At 32.6% G+C, this 18336-nt stretch overlaps 1 protein-coding gene across 3 annotated transcripts; it reads right to left on the bottom strand.

Annotated features, from left to right (window-relative positions):
- Positions 1-10002: 10002 nt before the first annotated feature.
- LOC122592334 (telomere repeat-binding protein 5) lies at positions 10003-13990 on the bottom strand. 3 transcript variants are annotated; one of them, XM_043764537.1, is made up of 10 exons: positions 13774-13987; positions 12547-12690; positions 11936-12458; positions 11683-11856; positions 11524-11603; positions 11205-11446; positions 10830-11123; positions 10690-10753; positions 10393-10600; positions 10003-10312 (listed from the first exon to the last, which is right to left on the bottom strand). In XM_043764537.1, the coding sequence occupies exons 2-9, from the start codon at positions 12625-12627 to the stop codon at positions 10424-10426; spliced, it is 1635 nt and encodes a 544-aa protein (XP_043620472.1). In that variant the 5' UTR covers positions 12628-12690; positions 13774-13987; the 3' UTR covers positions 10003-10312; positions 10393-10423. The 3 variants fall into 3 exon arrangements, with proteins under 3 accessions (XP_043620472.1, XP_043620471.1, XP_043620470.1); XM_043764536.1 differs by having other exon boundaries at positions 10003-10309; positions 13774-13986; XM_043764535.1 differs by having other exon boundaries at positions 10003-10600; positions 13774-13990.
- Between the last annotated feature and the right edge of the window lie 4346 nt (positions 13991-18336).

The following is an 18336-nucleotide window of genomic DNA, read 5'->3' as shown; positions in this document are numbered from 1 at the left end:
GATTTTCAGATCTAAGATAATGGGGTATCAAGATCTTAATTACTATTCATGGCTAAACTTTGTATTTCAGGATCATAAATATGAAAAACGAGAAAGATACTAAAATACGCTTAAAATATGTTTAGGATCCTAAAACGTGCTTAAGATCTTAAGATATGTTCAAATAGTTAACACATGGTCAGGATATTGAGATATGGGCCAAGATCTAAAATATGTCCAGGATCTTGGGCTCTGAGATTACTAACAGTTATTTATTCTGTCTTAGCAATATAGGAACGTGTATAAGTGTTTTCTTACCCCCAAAGTCGGAGTTAGTTGCTAGAAAACGTGTGGAAATGGTCCTATAACGTTCAAGAGCCAAGTATTCAAGTCAAGAGAAGAATCTACCAATATCCTAGAATTTTAGGATAGTTAGTTGTACTTTTTCCCTATAAAAGTGGCAAGTGATCAATAGGTTTATTTATTCGACTCTCACACAAAAAAAATTACACACATCTTCTCTCTAAAACACCAATAAACCTCTGTAAACCTCTGTAAACACTCAGAGTTCGTTCACACCAACATTCAACCCCAAATTCATCACTTAGAACGATCACTTGTGCCCTCGCATTGTAATTATTTCAAAATTATATTAATAAAAAAAATAAAGAAAGGAGCAATTGCTTCCTCCCAAGGTTTTTATGCCGGCAATCTAGATGGATTAAAGGCTTTTCCTCGTAAAAATGCTTCGTGTTCATGCTCTTTATATTTTATTTGTTTTAGTTTGCATCTACGAAACGTTTTTAGTAGTTTATTTATGGATCATAGTCTAGACCTTGAGTCTTTTTGCTCTAATCTTCGTTGTTTTAATTATATCTTCTTTAAAACGTCTTTTTAAGGTCTTTGTTAGAGGTTTTCTAATCAAAACTCTTTTCGTACTATTTTCATTAGCAAAAACCTTTCTTTATTTAAAGATCTTAGCTTTAATTTTGAGTACTTTAGCTTTATCTTCAACAGTTTTCTTAATTACTCGAAGTAGTTTTGTCTCAAAGACTTTCTCAAACTTCTTTTTAGATAAAATTCTTAGTTTCAGTTATTATTATTAAGAAACCTTTCCTCTTAACTGAAGATCATTGAACACCAAACTTCACTTACAAATCTTCGGTTATTGAGTTGTCTAAAATCCTTTTTAAAATTATCTTAGATAATAAGCATATACATTATGCATTAACAAACATGTATTTGTTGTCGATTAATCAAAGATGTTGTAGATTTATCAATACACAAATGAAATTGTTTGTGACTTATCTATAATACATATAAAACATTTATCTATCCCGTTTTTCTCCAAATCAAAAAAAAAAAAAAACTTTACTTATTTTACCCCTCTCACCCATAGTTGTCGACTCGTAACTTTTAACTTGACTCAAAAACATGAGTATTGACTCGTGACTCAACTCGTAAGAGTCTGTATATTTTTATATACTATATAACATTGTATAATTATATATATGTGGCATTTTAATAAACAAAATATAATTTGGTTATCTTGATACATTACCAAAATATTACATATTCGATAACTTTGAGTTATAAATTTACGGTTTATTTCCAAATTCGTATCAAAATGAACAAATACATATATAACATACAAAATAATGTAACCATAGATATGATATATAATATTTATCAAACTAGAATAATCAAAAGATTGCGACTCGTATTGACTCATTTCAAATTCACATCGCGACTCGTAAGAGTCCGGAGAAAGAAGAGTCACCCAACGAGGAGCCTAGTTTTTGGTGCAAATCGACTCGACTCGTAAGAGTTGACTCGTGACTCGCAAGAGTCTAACAACTATGCTCATATCTATTACAGAGTACTATTGTATGAATTTGCATTACTCTTACAATAAAGTCACTTAATTTACCTTCAATACCCTGATCGCCTAAAATACTTACGATGTCCTCATCTCGTTAAATACTAACAATGTCCTCTGTCACACCCCGACTAAAGCGGAAATCTCAGGATGCGATGCATAGTACACGCGTCATAGATATTACATAGGAAAACTAAATGAATCCACAAATATAGAAAGTCTTAGCATGGATTAACACAAACATTCAACAAAAATCCAAACACAAATAAAACAAAATTCGACTCCCACGCAGGGGATCAAAGGTTAGGCATAATGTCATACTAACACAAAAGAGGAAAATAACATAGCAGCAACAAGGGATCATAAAGTCCAAAGTCTGCTATAAAGGCTCCATGCTACTCTCCTCAGCCACCTCTAACCTGTGCACCTGAAAGGATACTTAAAAACATCAACACAATGTTTGGTGAGTTCGTAGGATTTTGTTATCAGGTTAACGTGATGCATTCCATGTATACTTAAAGTGGCCATGTCACAATGTTTCCATAATCACAATGTTGCCATAATCACAGTGTTGCCATAGACTTATCAAGGTTGACATAATCACAATGTTGCCATGGCCTTATCAAGGTTGACAGAACTTATGGTACCATGCTAAGGTTAACTATGTAGGGCCTTACGGTTCAACAACCTGCTGATGCATCTAGTGTAGTCAGGACTTACGGTTCAACAACCAGCCGATGCATCAAATGAAGGGACTTACGGTTCAACAACCAGCCGTGCTAACAAGGAAGGGACTTACGGTTCAACAACAAGCCGTGCTCAAGAACATGTATCCAATGCATCCAAATGTATCCATAATGTAAATCAATAGGTATTTGTTTTGGTCAAAAATCACCTAAGATAATTTACGTTGACGACTTAGATAAATTAAGTAACCAAACTTTCGTTCGTGAGGTTGTGTGCTTGTAAAATACGTTGAGTTACAAAGATGCGTTGGTAAGAAAGACTTTTGATAATAGATTATGTCGACTAAACAATAAAGAAGGTCTCTATAATCGCAAACTAATGTAAACAATGCAGAATATGTTAAGATAAACAAGATATTAAGCAAGAATCAAACAAATAATGCGTAAAATAAAGAGTAAAGAGCAAGAACACCGATATTTAATGACGAGGAAAAGCCCTTAATCCTTAGAGGATCGCCGGCATAAAAACCCCGGGAGGAAACAATCGTTCCTGCCTTGTTCTTTATTGATGTGTATTGAAATGATTACAAAGGGTGGAAGTCGGTTGATCGATCTTTCTAAGTGTATGAGCAGAGAATAAGAGCAGTATGTAGTGTGTGTGAGTACAAGTGAGTAATAGCAGATGCAAGTTTGTTGTTTATAGGGTAGTAATGGTGTGGTAGTAAAGATGGGGAAGTAAGAGAATATGGGGTAGCAAAAGTGTGTGTGTGTTTTTGTTAGGAGGCTAATGTGGTGGAAAATGAGAATGTGTGGAGAATAAGAGTATTTATAGGCGGGGTAAATAAGAAGATTCCATACAAGGCCTTAATACTAGGCCGAAACAAATACGATGCGGACACTAAAATACGAGGCTAACTCCTATTACGATGCTAACTCCAAATACGATGCCAAACTTAATTTACGATGCAAAATTAAAATTTCAATGTCGACTTAAAGTACGAGGCTGAATCCAAAATACGAGGTCGTATTTACTGAAAGCTTTATTTTGACTCGAAAACTTAAATGGTCAACTCACGGGTGTTACATCCTCATCTCGTTAACATCATCACCAACAGTCGCTATTCACCTCCTGCCTATCGTCGCCGTCATCATCGTCTTGACACATTGTGTGAGTAAAATTATCAGTTAACATTTAATAATTTAACTAGATTATTGTCCCGCGTAATACGCGGGAACATATTAAAAAATATATTAAAATTAGTGATGGATCTTAAGACATGTAATTACACCTGACATGTAGTTACGACATTAGAATGATTATTAAGAGAATTTGTTAAGAAATTATGTCTTATATATGAACGAATTTGTTCACATATAACATTCACATATTTATGAATATCATAATCATATATATATATATAGTTCAAGAGTTTTCTTATTTTGAAAACTATTTTTTTTTTAAGAACCATGAAAACTCGTAAGTTATATATTTGTTCACATGTTTTTTTTGTTCATTGACATGTGAAATGATATAAAAATGTATGTTGTAAAAGAATTTTTTTTTCAAACCTTATATATAGCTTTTTGTGAACTTGTGAATGAATTTGTTCACGTTTATTGTTCACATGTGACAAACGGCTATATATAAGGCTTTGAAAAAAAATTTCTTCTACAACATATATATTTATAACGTTTCAAATGTGAATGAACAAAAAAAAAACATGTGATCCAATATGTATTTTAGGAGTTCTCATGTTTCTTACAAAAAATTGGGTTCTCAAAATAAGGGTCTCGTATCTTTCATAGCATATAATCACATTTGAATTCATCTCAAAACATTACATAGCATTTCATATAGCATATCATTACATCTCATATCATTGCATAACATCTCATAGCATATCATTATATATCATCTTTCATTGCATAACATAGTTCATCACATAATGTATTTCATAATAACTCAAAGCATTTCATATCATATCATGATGACACATATCTTTGGGGTAACATTTCAGGCTTCAATATGCATATACATAACCATAGTACCTCCCGTATAATTCCGAATACCCATAAGCAACCAAGATATCATTAGGGGAAGTTATTGTATGAAAACTATGCTTTTGTTGAACCCTCAGCGTGTCAAAGTTGTGTATCTTACCTCGAGAGAGAGAGCACAACAAGTGATAACATAAGTTACCAAGCTTTGCAAGTATTCCCGACTAATTATAACGAGTATAGAATCAATAATTTAACATAAATGAGGTCTAATTAACTTTTAGAACCTATAAAAGTCATATGGATACTTATATGACACTTAAACACTTGTTTTAAAACTTAAAAGTCTGAAAGACACTTTATGAGTCTCATGCAAAAGCTATGAGTCGCATATTTGCAAACAGTGAGGAGTGGAAATCGACACCTACCAGTTTATGAGTCTCATACCCCTATATGAGTCTCATATTTACAAAAGTAAAAACATAAATTATCTATGAACAGTATATGAGTCTCATACCCTTTTATGAGTCTCATATTGACGAACAGTAGCAAAAGAAAAATCGACACAATCAGTATATGAGTCTCATACCGCTGTATGAGTCTCATATCCTGTACGATCAGAAAACCTATTTTATTTATCACTTCGAAATCCTTCTAAACGACTTGCAAACGATCCCAAACCCCATGAACGAATTTTGTACCTCAAAGTTCATCATTTTAAGACCATAATGATGCAATGAAATCATTGATTAACCCCTACTTTATTTGCATAACAATAACAAACGTTTTAGGTTACCGAATCGACAAAACAGACGATTTTAAATCGATTAACATACCCTATGGTCCAGATCTGATATGACACTTATATTGACTCCAATATATCATAGTAATATCAGTAACAAAAATATTATACCTTCCGGAATCACCAACACACCAATAGATTGCAATAACGGTTACCGAGTAACCCGAAATCAACGATTATAGCAACAAACACATATAATGGATCAAGACCAAGTATGAACAAATTGAATAGATGTAAATGACCAATAATAAGTAGGTATTACGATCCATGCCTTGAATATGATTAGAAGATCAAATTATAAGCGCTAAATCTCTCTAAATCAAGTGGGAATCGATGAAAATGAACCAAGAATGATAATGGAGGCACACCCAAACTTACACACACTTAATTCTGTAGAAAATAAGGTATTAGGGTTCCCTAAACTCCTCTTAAAGCGTCCACCTTTTAGCCAAATGACCAAAGTGCCCTTAAATCTAACGGCCATTAAGGCTCAAATTAATGAACCGAAAACTTAGTCGACAAAATGAGCACCTGATATACCGACTGACAACTATAATAACATCTTATGATCATTAATAACTCATTCAAGTACCACATTAATCCTTGAAGCCACAATAGTTAATTACTTAGCTAATTAAGCAACTTACAGTGTCAAAGTCAATTGACGTTCAAGTTCAAAGTCAAAGATAGAAAAGATTAGGATGTTACACACACTTTCCTTAACATACACTTATTACTCTCAACTTTACATTCTTTCATTTAATGTCCTTCTACTTCACATATAAAGCTTGAATGACTTGACGGGAATACCTACCGACACATGAAACACATCATAAACATCGTAAGCATCTTAAACACATTAGCACATCAATCATTAAGGCACTAAAGCATCATACATATAGCACATTAAACACATATAATCATTAAATCTCCTATAAACTTGACGGACACGAAGTGTTGAATTAACGACTCAAGTCAACCGTTAAATAAAAGTTCGAGATGTTACAAAAAACCTATAAATATATTAATCAAAATCTTTTTTTATGAAAATTGAACTCATAACCATCTCATTACTTAGTTATTAGTGTTCATATTATTTAAATACCAAAATAAATATAACATTTATATTTTGGTAAATTACATATGGTCGAAGGAGACTATCAAATAAAAAAAATCATAAGTAGAAACTTGAAATGTAAAAACATAAATAAAATGCAAACACGTATATCCAGATTGTCATCAACAAATCATTGAAACTCAGAAAAAACATTTGGATCAACGCTATTAGCAAAATCTGTTGATATTTTAACTTTTGTTGACACATAAAAGTTACGCTTATATGGGTGATTAACGATCATATAATTTCAAAGTTTGAACCCACTACAAAATCACTTATTACTCTATCGACTCTTTCAAGATTTTCAAAAAAGACTTAATTTTAAAAGTCAAGAAAGGTAATGAGTCTAAATGCCTTCGTTGTTGCTGGGCTACCTTTCACTTAGAAGTAATAATAGGAAGTCCAAGCAGCAGCTACTGTAGCGTAAGACAGTCATTCTCACAAGTATAATACTGATATTCTAAATTTTTTCTTGTTTCAAAAATATACACCATTACTAATTATTATATTTGCATAGATTTTTTCTTTAAGGCTCCAAAATAAAAGAACAAAAAACCGTTATTGTTTAAAAACAAAAGTAATAAGAAAGATTATCAATTTATTATTAAAAATTCAGTTATTTGATTATTCTATTTACAAAGGTAATAAACAAACAGTAAAAGAAAATAAACCCCAAAAACAAACGAAAAACTATCAAGTTGCTTAAAAATATATAGAGAGAAAAAAACCTTTTTAGTAAATACATATACCATGAATTCTTCATAACAATAATTGGCTCAATCTAATGTTAATCTTAGTGTTCTTAGAAAAAGGTTTTAGTTGATTAAAAATTAAAATCCCCATTGATTAAAAATTAGGGATAAAGGCATGGGAGTGATCAACTATGACCAAAAGGTTATGTAATGTACCCATCTACTCGACTTGCTATCTAGTGTAACCAACTTTGTTTTTTGGGTTATGCAATGTAAGCAACCGGTTAACAAACAAGTTGCAGGTTACCATTTTCAATTTTATTCCTTTTTTATTAAAAATATTTCCACCTTTGTTTCCAGATTCCAACCGTCATCATCAACATGAACATGAAACAACAAACAAGTCATCATTGATCACCATTTTTTCCGGCGAATCACCATTTTTTCCGGCGAACTTTAGTTTCAACATCTTTTGGCTTGGGTTTGTGTGGGATCAATTTTTGAGTCGATTGGTGGTAGTTTCAAGTCTTAATTCGAAGAAACAACAAAGTTATTGCGATTTTAATATTTCCGGGGAATCGCCATTTTTTCCGGCGAACTTTGTTTTCAACATCTTTTGGCTTGGGTTTTTGCGGGATCAATTTTTGAGTTGATTGGTGGTAGTTTCAAGTCTTAATTCGAAGAAACAACAAAGTTATCACGATTTTAATTTTTCCGGCAAATCACCATTTTTTCCGGCGAACTTTATTTTCAACATCTTTTGACTAGGTTTTGTGCGGGATCAATTTTTGAGTTGATTGGTGGTAGTTTCAAGTCTTAAATCGAAGAAACAACAAAGTTATCGCGATTTTAATTAGACCGGGGAATCGCCATTTTTTCCGGCGAACTTTTTTTTCAACATCTTTTGGCTTGGGTTTTTGCGGGATCAATTTTTGAGTTGATTGGTGGTAGTTTCAAGTCTTAATTCGAAGAAATAACAAAGTTATCGCGATTTTAATTTTCCGGCAAATCACCATTTTTTCCGGCGAACTTTATTTTCAACATCTTTTGACTAGGTTTTGTGCGGGATCAATTTTTGAGTCGATTGGTGTTAGTTTCAAGTCTTAATTCGAAGAAACAACAAAGTTATCGCGATTTTAATTTTTCCGGCGATTTTAGTGAGAATGATGATGATGATGATGATGATACAGATAAATTACATATAACCTGATAGAAATCTTTTGTAGCCAGTTGCTTACATTACATAACCAAAAAAACAAAGTTGGTTACACATGATAGCAAGTCGAGTACATGGGTACATTACATAACCTTTTGGTCATAGTTGGTTACACTCCCATGCCTTTATCCCTTTTTTAAAACCCCCATATAATGAAAAATGTTGAAATCGTTTGTAATCTCTATCTCTATTATATTATAAAAAATTTGTTCCCTCCAAAATTTTTCAACTTTTCAACAATGTACATCTATTAATGCATAATGTACAATGCATCTATATACAACCCAACCACTCATTTTTCTCTCTCCTTCATAAATCATTTTATTCCTCTAATTCATTCAAAATCTTTTATCTCAAAAACCGTACATCGATAAATTGTAAAAGTTATATGAGTATTCTTAAAATTACATGTTCTTTCATTAGAAATGTCATTTGATATACTTTCAAGGAATTTTTAAATCCGAGGGTTGAACTCGTACAGCTAAGGCATTTGGTTATCGCACTCTATAACATATTACCTCCTATGATCTATAACACTCTATGACCTATCATCCCCATCATCTTACCACCGCAACGTGCGGGTATTTTGTCTCGTATAATTTAAATCATGTCATCTCATGTTAAATCGTTGTAGTTTGAATAGCTATAGCTAGTGTTAGGAGATAGGAAATTATTGTTTTTCATCATAAGGAATGTAATTTGTATATTAGTAAGGAACGTAAATTACATTTAGTAATTTAGTAAATCTAATTTACGATAATGAGGTCATGCAATTAATCCAAAGGTCATAATTTAAAATTGTCTTGCAATTAATCCAAAGGTCATAATTTAAAATTGTCTTGCAATTAATCCAAAGGTCATAATTTAAAATTGTCTTCCATTCAAGGGACGTAATTTTTTCAAAAATGAATTAAAAGAACTCTTTTATACGGAGTAATTGTTAGCGATGGTATTAGAATTCATTATATTAGTAATTAGATGACGTGCGGTCTACATGATATTCATATTCATGTCAATGATGTCACCCATCAACACACGATACTCAATTTGGGTTTCTGATTAATCCGTGGCACAGCCCTCCATTGTACTCGATATCATCTTTTTAGTCATTTTTTTTAGTTTTTTTTAGAAACAAGTGATAAAACACATGATAAACTAGACCATTACTTATCACGGGTTTATAAGCATTTCAATCTACCAAACTTCTTTATTTTGTCGTCATTCGAACATGTCGTAGCTGCATCAGTATATTTCAAAAAAGTAATATGCAAACAAAACAAGCCCGTCCAGGAGATCGTTAGGCATGGGTCATTATCCACGTCCAAAAACATACAACGGTTGCACAATATAAACTGACTCGTAAAGTAAAAGAAAAGATGTTCGGGATTAGTATTTGAGACGTCTACGATATAACCAACTTGTTTCATCATACACAAAACTTGTACGTTTATAACACGAAAACACATATCCTCATCCGAATCCACTACAAACATAAACCCAAACAACCTATCTAGAGTCAAAAATTTTAACATGTGAGGTGGAATTAGAAGACTGTGAATCTTGCGTCTATGTTAGTAGACTACAATCAGAAAAAAATATGCATTAACCCCCCTAAAAAAAAAAACAATACAGATTCTGAAATCTTAAATCATCTTTATTCCGTCGACAACCCATTTTTACAAGTGTCGCACCCATGTCTCTATGCTGGCAAGGTACCATCATGAGCCATTAAAAAAGAAGTAAATCTACACAACATTCTACACCAGGTTCTTTGTCCATCCTTTGTCACTTTATACATGGTAATAACAAAAAACAGAATTAGAACCCAACTACGGACACTTCCTACTAAATCAAGAAAAGGCTGAGACTCTGTCGCAAGCCAGTGTTTCTGCGGCTCAAATCCCATGTCCTTTTGGTTGTTAAATCAAGAAAAGAGCAATCTGCTACATATGTGCATCTAAAATGTTCAGTAATGACCCCATGACATTGTGGTGTTTTGCTAGTTACAATGGGAAGTACTTACTTTTATGAACTCTGTACATATGCTGTTTGTTTTAGAAAAGTCGACAAATTTCTGTTTGCAGTTGATGCTTGAACTGGTTCTTGGCTTGGTAATGTGACCAATAACCATGGGCGGTTAAGACCCTGTCTAGGAGTTCCTGAGGGACCGGCTCACCTCTTCTTTGTTGTGGTGATATTCGTGCCGTGTGCACAAGTGTTTTCCACTTGTCCTGTCCCACCACAACCAATCACAAGGAGCCACATCAGCAAGATTATAATTATGAACAAAAACAAGGTTTATATATAATTGTATATATACCTTCAAATCCACATAGGTTCGGTGTTTTGCATCATCAAAAGCACGTAACTTAACATCACGCCATCTGAATGTTCACAAAACCCCAACTATCAAAATAACATTTAACCTCAAAATGGTGATTCCGTAAGTTAGTTTCATACCTTCCAGTTCCAAGTCTCTCCACTGCTTCAACTAGAGCTTCCACTTCAGAGACAGAAAACGGGCGGCGAATCCTGCGTTGTCCCATCACAACTCGCTTTGATTTCTTCATTGGGAGCACCGTCAGGGCATTAGTGTTCATGGCTGGAACCGTAACTAATGCCCTTGAATCTACTGACATGTCATGATCACTTTCCATTATGTTCCTAGAAGTTGTAATCGGAAAATCAGGCAAGGAATCTGGAACCTTTTGTTGGATTGCCAATTGATTTGCTATAGTCTGAGGTGGAGGATACCTGAAACCAAAAGTTTAACACATTTTTTATATACATACGTATTGAACTTCACATTTATCTTGCTAGCCAATTTTCTTATACCTTGCTAACGGTTTAGGTGTAGCAGGTGGTGATACCACGGACCTATCTTGAGGGCATATAAAAGGTGGAAGTTGTTCTTCATTAGGCTCCAAGGTGAAACCCAGGGCATCCAGTTGGTTATCATGGCATATACCCGTTTGTAGCAGAGTTTTGTTATCATCTCTAATTCTCTTTCCCTGGAGCATTACGCCCACATGCACCTCGCCACTAAATATAGCAGTCACGGCCTCCATAACCGTCCTCTATAGATTTACTCCATGTCAGTCAACTGTTAACTATAAATAATAGATATAAATAACCAAACTGACCGAAAGGGTACCTTTAAAGAACTAACAGTTGCCGTTTCCGGTATTTCAATGAAAAACTCGGGTACCCTGAAAGACTTGATCTTCAGCTTCACTGATTAAACCCAAAAACATCATTCAATAATGATTTAGAATAGTGAATACAGATATCTCCTTTAAGCAGCTTTTATTACCATGTGAATCATGATTTGCTGTATCCAAAATGGAACCATCTTCAACAGAACCAGAATTACCATTGGAATTGAAAAGATTGTGATCATCTAACCGGTACATTCTTCGCTTTTTGAATGGATAATCCCTTAATGATCTTTGATAATTATAGAAACTTTTCTTGTTACGATACACATCTGGCACAACATAAAAACATTCCAATTCAAGAAACTAAGGATGCATATACTATGTAATATTTTAGTCATAGATACTCACCGGTATTTGGGATGGCTTTCCAGTGTTTGGATGCCGATAACCTCCTAATTCTTCGGTCACCAATACGAGGCGGTGGCCTAAAGGTCTTGTGAGTGTACCCACAAGAGTTTTCATCATCATCTCTAATAACTAAATTCAAATTACAATCTACTTTATCCACAAGTGGCGGTTTCCCATTGTTGGGTGTCCCGTTTGTTATTAGTTTATTATTTATATCCTGTACTTTACAATCAGAAACCGTTATACCAGAAGCAGGTCCAGAATAAGTGTCAGTAATCGGACCTTTTATGATCTCAGACACAAAAAAGCTCTTATTACAACTATCTTGATCATATACATGTGCTTTTAATGAGTCATCTTCAATCTTGACTGCAGACTCAGTAACGACTTTGGTTTCTTCCAGAATTATCTTATTAGCAGAATCATTACCCTCCAATAATAGCTTGCCAGCAACGGTAGCTAGCAGGTCAAATGCACACATTCGATTTTGCACCTCATTTTTCTTCACAGAAGAAACCCTCTTCTGAAATAGATTTAATACGAGAAAATAAATTACACATACATTAAATTTCAAAAAGGGAAAACTTCGGAAAATAAGAGATATTTCCTACCCTGGCTGATCTGGGAGCTCGAGGTACTGGAGGCACCTGATAACCATAAAATCCATATTCTAACCGCTTTTGCAATACCATATCTCGATATCAAGAAACTTAAACCAACGCTTCACACCATCTTGTCTTGATCTTCTTAAAAGTCTGACATTCGGTATAGTCAAAGATTACGTACGTAAAAGTCAATATTTAGTGATCAAAATTACAACGAACGAATATATAATACAGAACACGACAAATGGAACTCACATAACTGAAAACCAGAATTACTACATTGCATACTGAAAACCAACTGAAGATCAAGAGCAGTAGATCTCATATACTTCATTTACAAAATTTTATCGATACACAAAAATGGTTTTACCACACCCATAAATCATTTCTAATGTCTAAATAAAAATGTCTCAAATTCTGATCAATAAACAAAACCAGACAACATATGGGGATCATAATGCTAGATTGATAAACGTTTACAATAAAATAAATAGTAGAAACCAATTAATGATGAATAAACTGAAAAAGAAAGTATGAATTGAATCTGACACAAACTGATTCTTAAAAGTAGGTCACACACTCACACTTGCAAGATTTTATGGCACTTTTTTATAAATGAAAAACCCTTTTTTAAAAAAAAAATATATATGCATACATAAAGTTGAAAATGAAAAAGGTTTGAATTTTGAAGAAATTTTTTTTTAAAGTTTCAAACCCCTCTTCCCAAATAAAACCCCTGAAAACAAAAAGGATCTGTATCTATTATATCTATACATATACATATAGATATGTACATATGTACATATAGATTAATAGATATATATAATCTAAAACCCAAAAGTAGATCAATTTATAAACAAACCCCAATATGATCACCAAACAAACCTACCCACCAAAAAAGACTTTCTTTTTTTCTTTTCAATGATCTAACAGAATTCAAACAAACAAAGATCAGATCAAACACATCAAAACCAAAATTCTAAACAAAAAAAAAAAAAAAAGTTAATCCAAAAATATAAAAATATATATTTAGAATTTACTACATGATAATGCTTGTTTGGTTGTCATGAATTTGGAGGGAAATTCAATAAATTTATACTAAAATATCATAAATTAATGAACTTTATAACAAATAAACACAAACCCAAATCAAATTTGATCGAAATTCAACAAATTTGTAGAATTTCCAACAAATTTATATATTCTAGACAAAAATGAAAATCTTGAACTTACCTTGTTTGTAATTGCTAATAATAATAATAAACCCAAGAAAGAATTTGTAATTCTTCAAGATCCGAATTCTTGACCCGAAATTTGCTTCATTTCTAATCCAAGATTGTATCTTTATATCTATAATTCAAAACCCACATCACATAATTCTCATCCCAAAAGAAAAAAAGAATTTATCATTTATCTTTTATAAATATGATATAATTATAATATGAATAGAATATTATTATGTAAATATATATGTTTTTATATACAAAAATATTTGATGAAAAGATGATTGAATGAGAGTTGAGATGGATGAGGATGGAAAAACCCTTTGAAAACCACCAATATAAAACAAAAATTGAAATGTGGGTCTTAAACCCCCTTGACCTTTGTTACCGGATGTATCGGTTAAAAAGACACAAGTATTACCGGCTGTAGCGGGTAACGTACCTCCTTAAGACCGGTTCTACGCAATGCAGATGACCCACAGACTCTCTTTACATGCTTTTAGATTTTGACACGTGTAAAGATGTCTTGCATCAAGGGGTGTTTATGTGTTTAGCCAGATCGAGAAAAACGTTGGGTCACCAACACACCAAGGCTATTTGTGTAACTAACTGCGTAATATAATTTTTCTCTCTTTTATTTGAGAAAAAATTACACTTCTCCTCCCTAAATTTCGTAAGATTTGTATTTTTTGTTCTTAAGTGAAAACACAATAAAAGCTCTTGAAGGTAACACTTTATTCACTTTTGGTCCTTTGTGTCTAATTTCGTTAGTTTTTTTCTATTAAGATTGTCCATGTTTGTTAGTTATTTTTCACTTTTGGTCTTTTCTTATTTTTTTCACTTTTTTTCATTTTAATAATTTTAAAATTACCCATCGCTGTAGAAATCATAAAAGGGTAAGTACCAAACTCTAAAAAAAGATATCCAGTAAGTAAAGCAAGTATCAAATGACACAAAAAAAGCACAAAAATATGAATACATGAAGATTAATCCAACGAAACAATGACACAAAGATACGATTATCACAATGAATAAATAGAATTAAACATATAAATAGGTCATCTTTACCAATATACTAAAATAGGATTGCCGTTTTCTTTAAACAACGCATGACAGTATATTTTTAAATGACGCATGTGTCTTCTAGGCTATACTTAGTTGAATTTTATTTTTCTTTTAAGATTGTGTGTGTACGTTTTTTGTGCATATTTTGTGTTTGTATCTATATAATTCTATAAAGGATAGATTACGATCTAAGCAATTGAGAAGTCGTAATTGATGTGAAAAATAGGGCATAGAGAGACATTTGCGAGGTCATAAGCCTACAAAATTGAGAGCCCAACCCGTAAATGACATAGAACATTAGGGTTTATATAATTATAAATAGATGTTGACTAGTTGTTGACCCCGCGCGTTGCGGCGGGGTACGTTCTTGGCGAGCGTTTGAGTGAGTTGAGTGAGAAAGTGAGGGTCCTGAGGAAGCGGAGGATATAAAAAGTTTTGGCAAATTTATGTCAAATATTCGAACCCAAACTTTAAAAATTACAATTAAACATCTAGCAATAACATTAAAAATATTGTAAAGGAATAATAAGTCGTATAAGAACACAAATATTAACTATATTAATGTTTTAAATGTTTCATGAATATAAGACGTAAGCATGATGAAAATTATTATATCTTAAAGACGTTATATATATGTATAAAAACGGAAGAAAATAATCAAAAACTAAATCTTTACAAGTAAAATCATAACTGTGTACAAATTGAATGATGAAAACCTGAAAACCCAAAAGTTTAGTGTCAATAAAAATGAAAATGAAAATTTTGATGTGGGATACAAATTAAAAGATGAAAACTTTCATTTAAAAAACAACTAAACAAGTAGCAATACAATAAAAATAATGTAAAGAATATAAAGATGTATAAAAACATGAATAATAACTATATTAATGTTTTAAATGTAACATGAACGTAAGACGTAATGATAATAAAAGTTATTGTATAATGAAAACGCTATATGTATAAAAAGACAAATGAAAATAATCAAAGACCAAATGTTTAAAAGTAAAACCGTAACTGTATGAAAGTTTGATAAAAACATGAGAATCTAAAAGTTTAGTGTCACGAAAATGAAAACGAAAACTTTGATGTGGGTTAAAGGTTATAAAATAGAAATTTTAGGGGGTGAAAACGAAATCTGGTTTAAATTTAAGAGGTTAAAACAAAATTTGGTTAAAATTAATATGTGCTTTAAAAGCTTGTACATTCCACGCATAATGTATTTGTATATTTACATAGGTTTTTAGTATATATATATAATTTGTAGGGTTTCAATTGATGAACTTAGGCTAATACTTACTTACTTAGGCTTAACAAAATCAATGGTGTTGTACATAGTAATACAAGGTAGAAATCTCGTATCCCTTATGGCTATCCGGAGTTATTGCCGGGGATTTATATAATTGTTCTCGTCCGTGGTTCATCAGTCATCTTCTTTTTGTGTTGACGCCTTTTTCGTTGTCTTGAACCGCCCTCTTCGGCTTCTAACTCACTTTGGGTTGAGTTTCATAAACGAACTCGACATCGGGACAACGTGGTGGGGTTGGAGCAACTTGTTGAAAATCAAAGTTTTGTTGTGGTGTTTCTTGAACAGACCGAAAACCATACCCCTCTTATGGCATGTTCGAATTACCAAAACCTAGTTGTGGCATAAATTGACTAGGCGGATGAAAGGCGGTTTGTTGATTAATATTCATTTGTCGAATTAGGTGGATGAAAGTCGGGTTGTTTAGTATGTTTGGATCCTTAAAATCAATTATGGGACGTTATTGATTATTTGAGTTGCTGTAGGGATTCATTTTGGTTTTTGTTTGTGAAGTGAAAGTAGTTTTTTAGGTGTAAGAATTGGAATGAAAGTGATAAAATAAGGTAAAAATAGTGTGTTTTATATATATGTAAAAGTTAAAAGAGAAAAAAAAAACTAGCCGTTTCTAACGGGTGGAATTTTGAATTTTGGGCTGGTCAAACAAGTTTCAAGCGATCCGTATGAATCGCTAAACGAGTGTATCGCTTGGTTGGGCCAGTGTGCCCGGCGAAATCTGGTGGATCACCTAGCCAATCCGCCTCACTGTGGATAGCATAAGAAAATTTGATGTCCGTTGCCAAACATTATAATAGCTATCCCAAATTCCTCCATGAGAACTCGATTACGCTAATACGCTGGGTGTAAATGTGTTAGAATATTATTGTTAATTACTATTATATAATGTCCATATTCCTATACCCATAAATGATGCGTATCATCTTTTTAATTTTAATAAGCATGTTGCGTATTCAAATTTTTTTCATGAATGTGATTAGTCAACAATGAATGGTTCTACACTTCTATGTAAAGGTCCTCTAGATATTGTATTCATGTTTATCGAAAGTCGTATATATACATCGATCATAATATGTAAGGCTACTTCAACGGAGATAACTTACATAAAGGTTAAAGGTATCAAACTGCAAATTAACGTACTATATGAGTATTTGTTTAGGGGTATCCTAATTCCTAATATGTACTCATAAAATACATGTTTTTTTAGAACATTCATAAAATACATATTAAAACACACAACATAAACTCATAAAGTAATATGTTTTCAAAAATGTAAAAATCCTCATCCTAAAATATTAATTTTTGTTGGAAATTTTATGTTTTATTTAGTTTAATGTGTTAGAAATAAATATGTTAAACATAAAATAATCTAATGTGAATAGATATCTTTTATTGTAACATGATAGTGTTTTGTATTATTACTCGTATTTAATAATGTGGGTTTGTCCCACATTACTAGAGGTATAAATATTAAGTGTGTTTATAAGTAGAAGTGTTGGGGGAATAATTATTCCTTATAATGAGTCACACCCCAAGTTGGCAAGGATTCGCACCCGACACGCCTAGGACCGGGACGAGGACGGGGGTCGTGGCCTCGTGGGCGATGAGGCGTAATGTGGCGTTTTAGTGACGCAACTTGTGGACAAAATCCTTAAGAAATTCAGTCATGAGGACTCAAAAGTAGCTCAATCTCCAATAGATACCCCACAACATCTATCGAAGAATAGAGGTGAAGGTGTTGCTCAATTGGAATACTCAAGGGTAATTGGCAACCTAATGTATCTCATGACAAGTACTAAACCAGACTTAGCCTATGTTGTTAGTAGGCTAAGTAGATATAATTGTAATCCTAGTTTGGAGCATTGGGAGGCTATGACTAGGTTTATAAGATATACAAGGAATTATGGGTTGCATTTTGGCCGAAACTATTAGAAGGATACAGTGATGATAATTGGATATCCTATAAAAAAGATTTCAAATCCACAAGTGAATATGTGTTTACTCTTGGAAGAGCAGCTATAACTTGAAAATCATCCAAGCAAACACTTATTACTAGATCCATGATGTTTTTATTTAGTTTCATGTGTTGAAATAAATATGTTAAACATAAAATTATCTAATGTGAATAGATATCTTTTATTGTAACATGATAGTGTATTGTATTACTATTTAATAATGTGGGCTTGTCCC

Source organism: Erigeron canadensis, chromosome 3 (genome assembly GCF_010389155.1).
Source record: "Erigeron canadensis isolate Cc75 chromosome 3, C_canadensis_v1, whole genome shotgun sequence".
NCBI lineage: Eukaryota > Viridiplantae > Streptophyta > Magnoliopsida > Asterales > Asteraceae > Erigeron > Erigeron canadensis.
The sequence above is the reverse complement of the archived record's forward strand: the minus strand, read 5'-3'. Positions and strand labels throughout refer to the sequence as shown.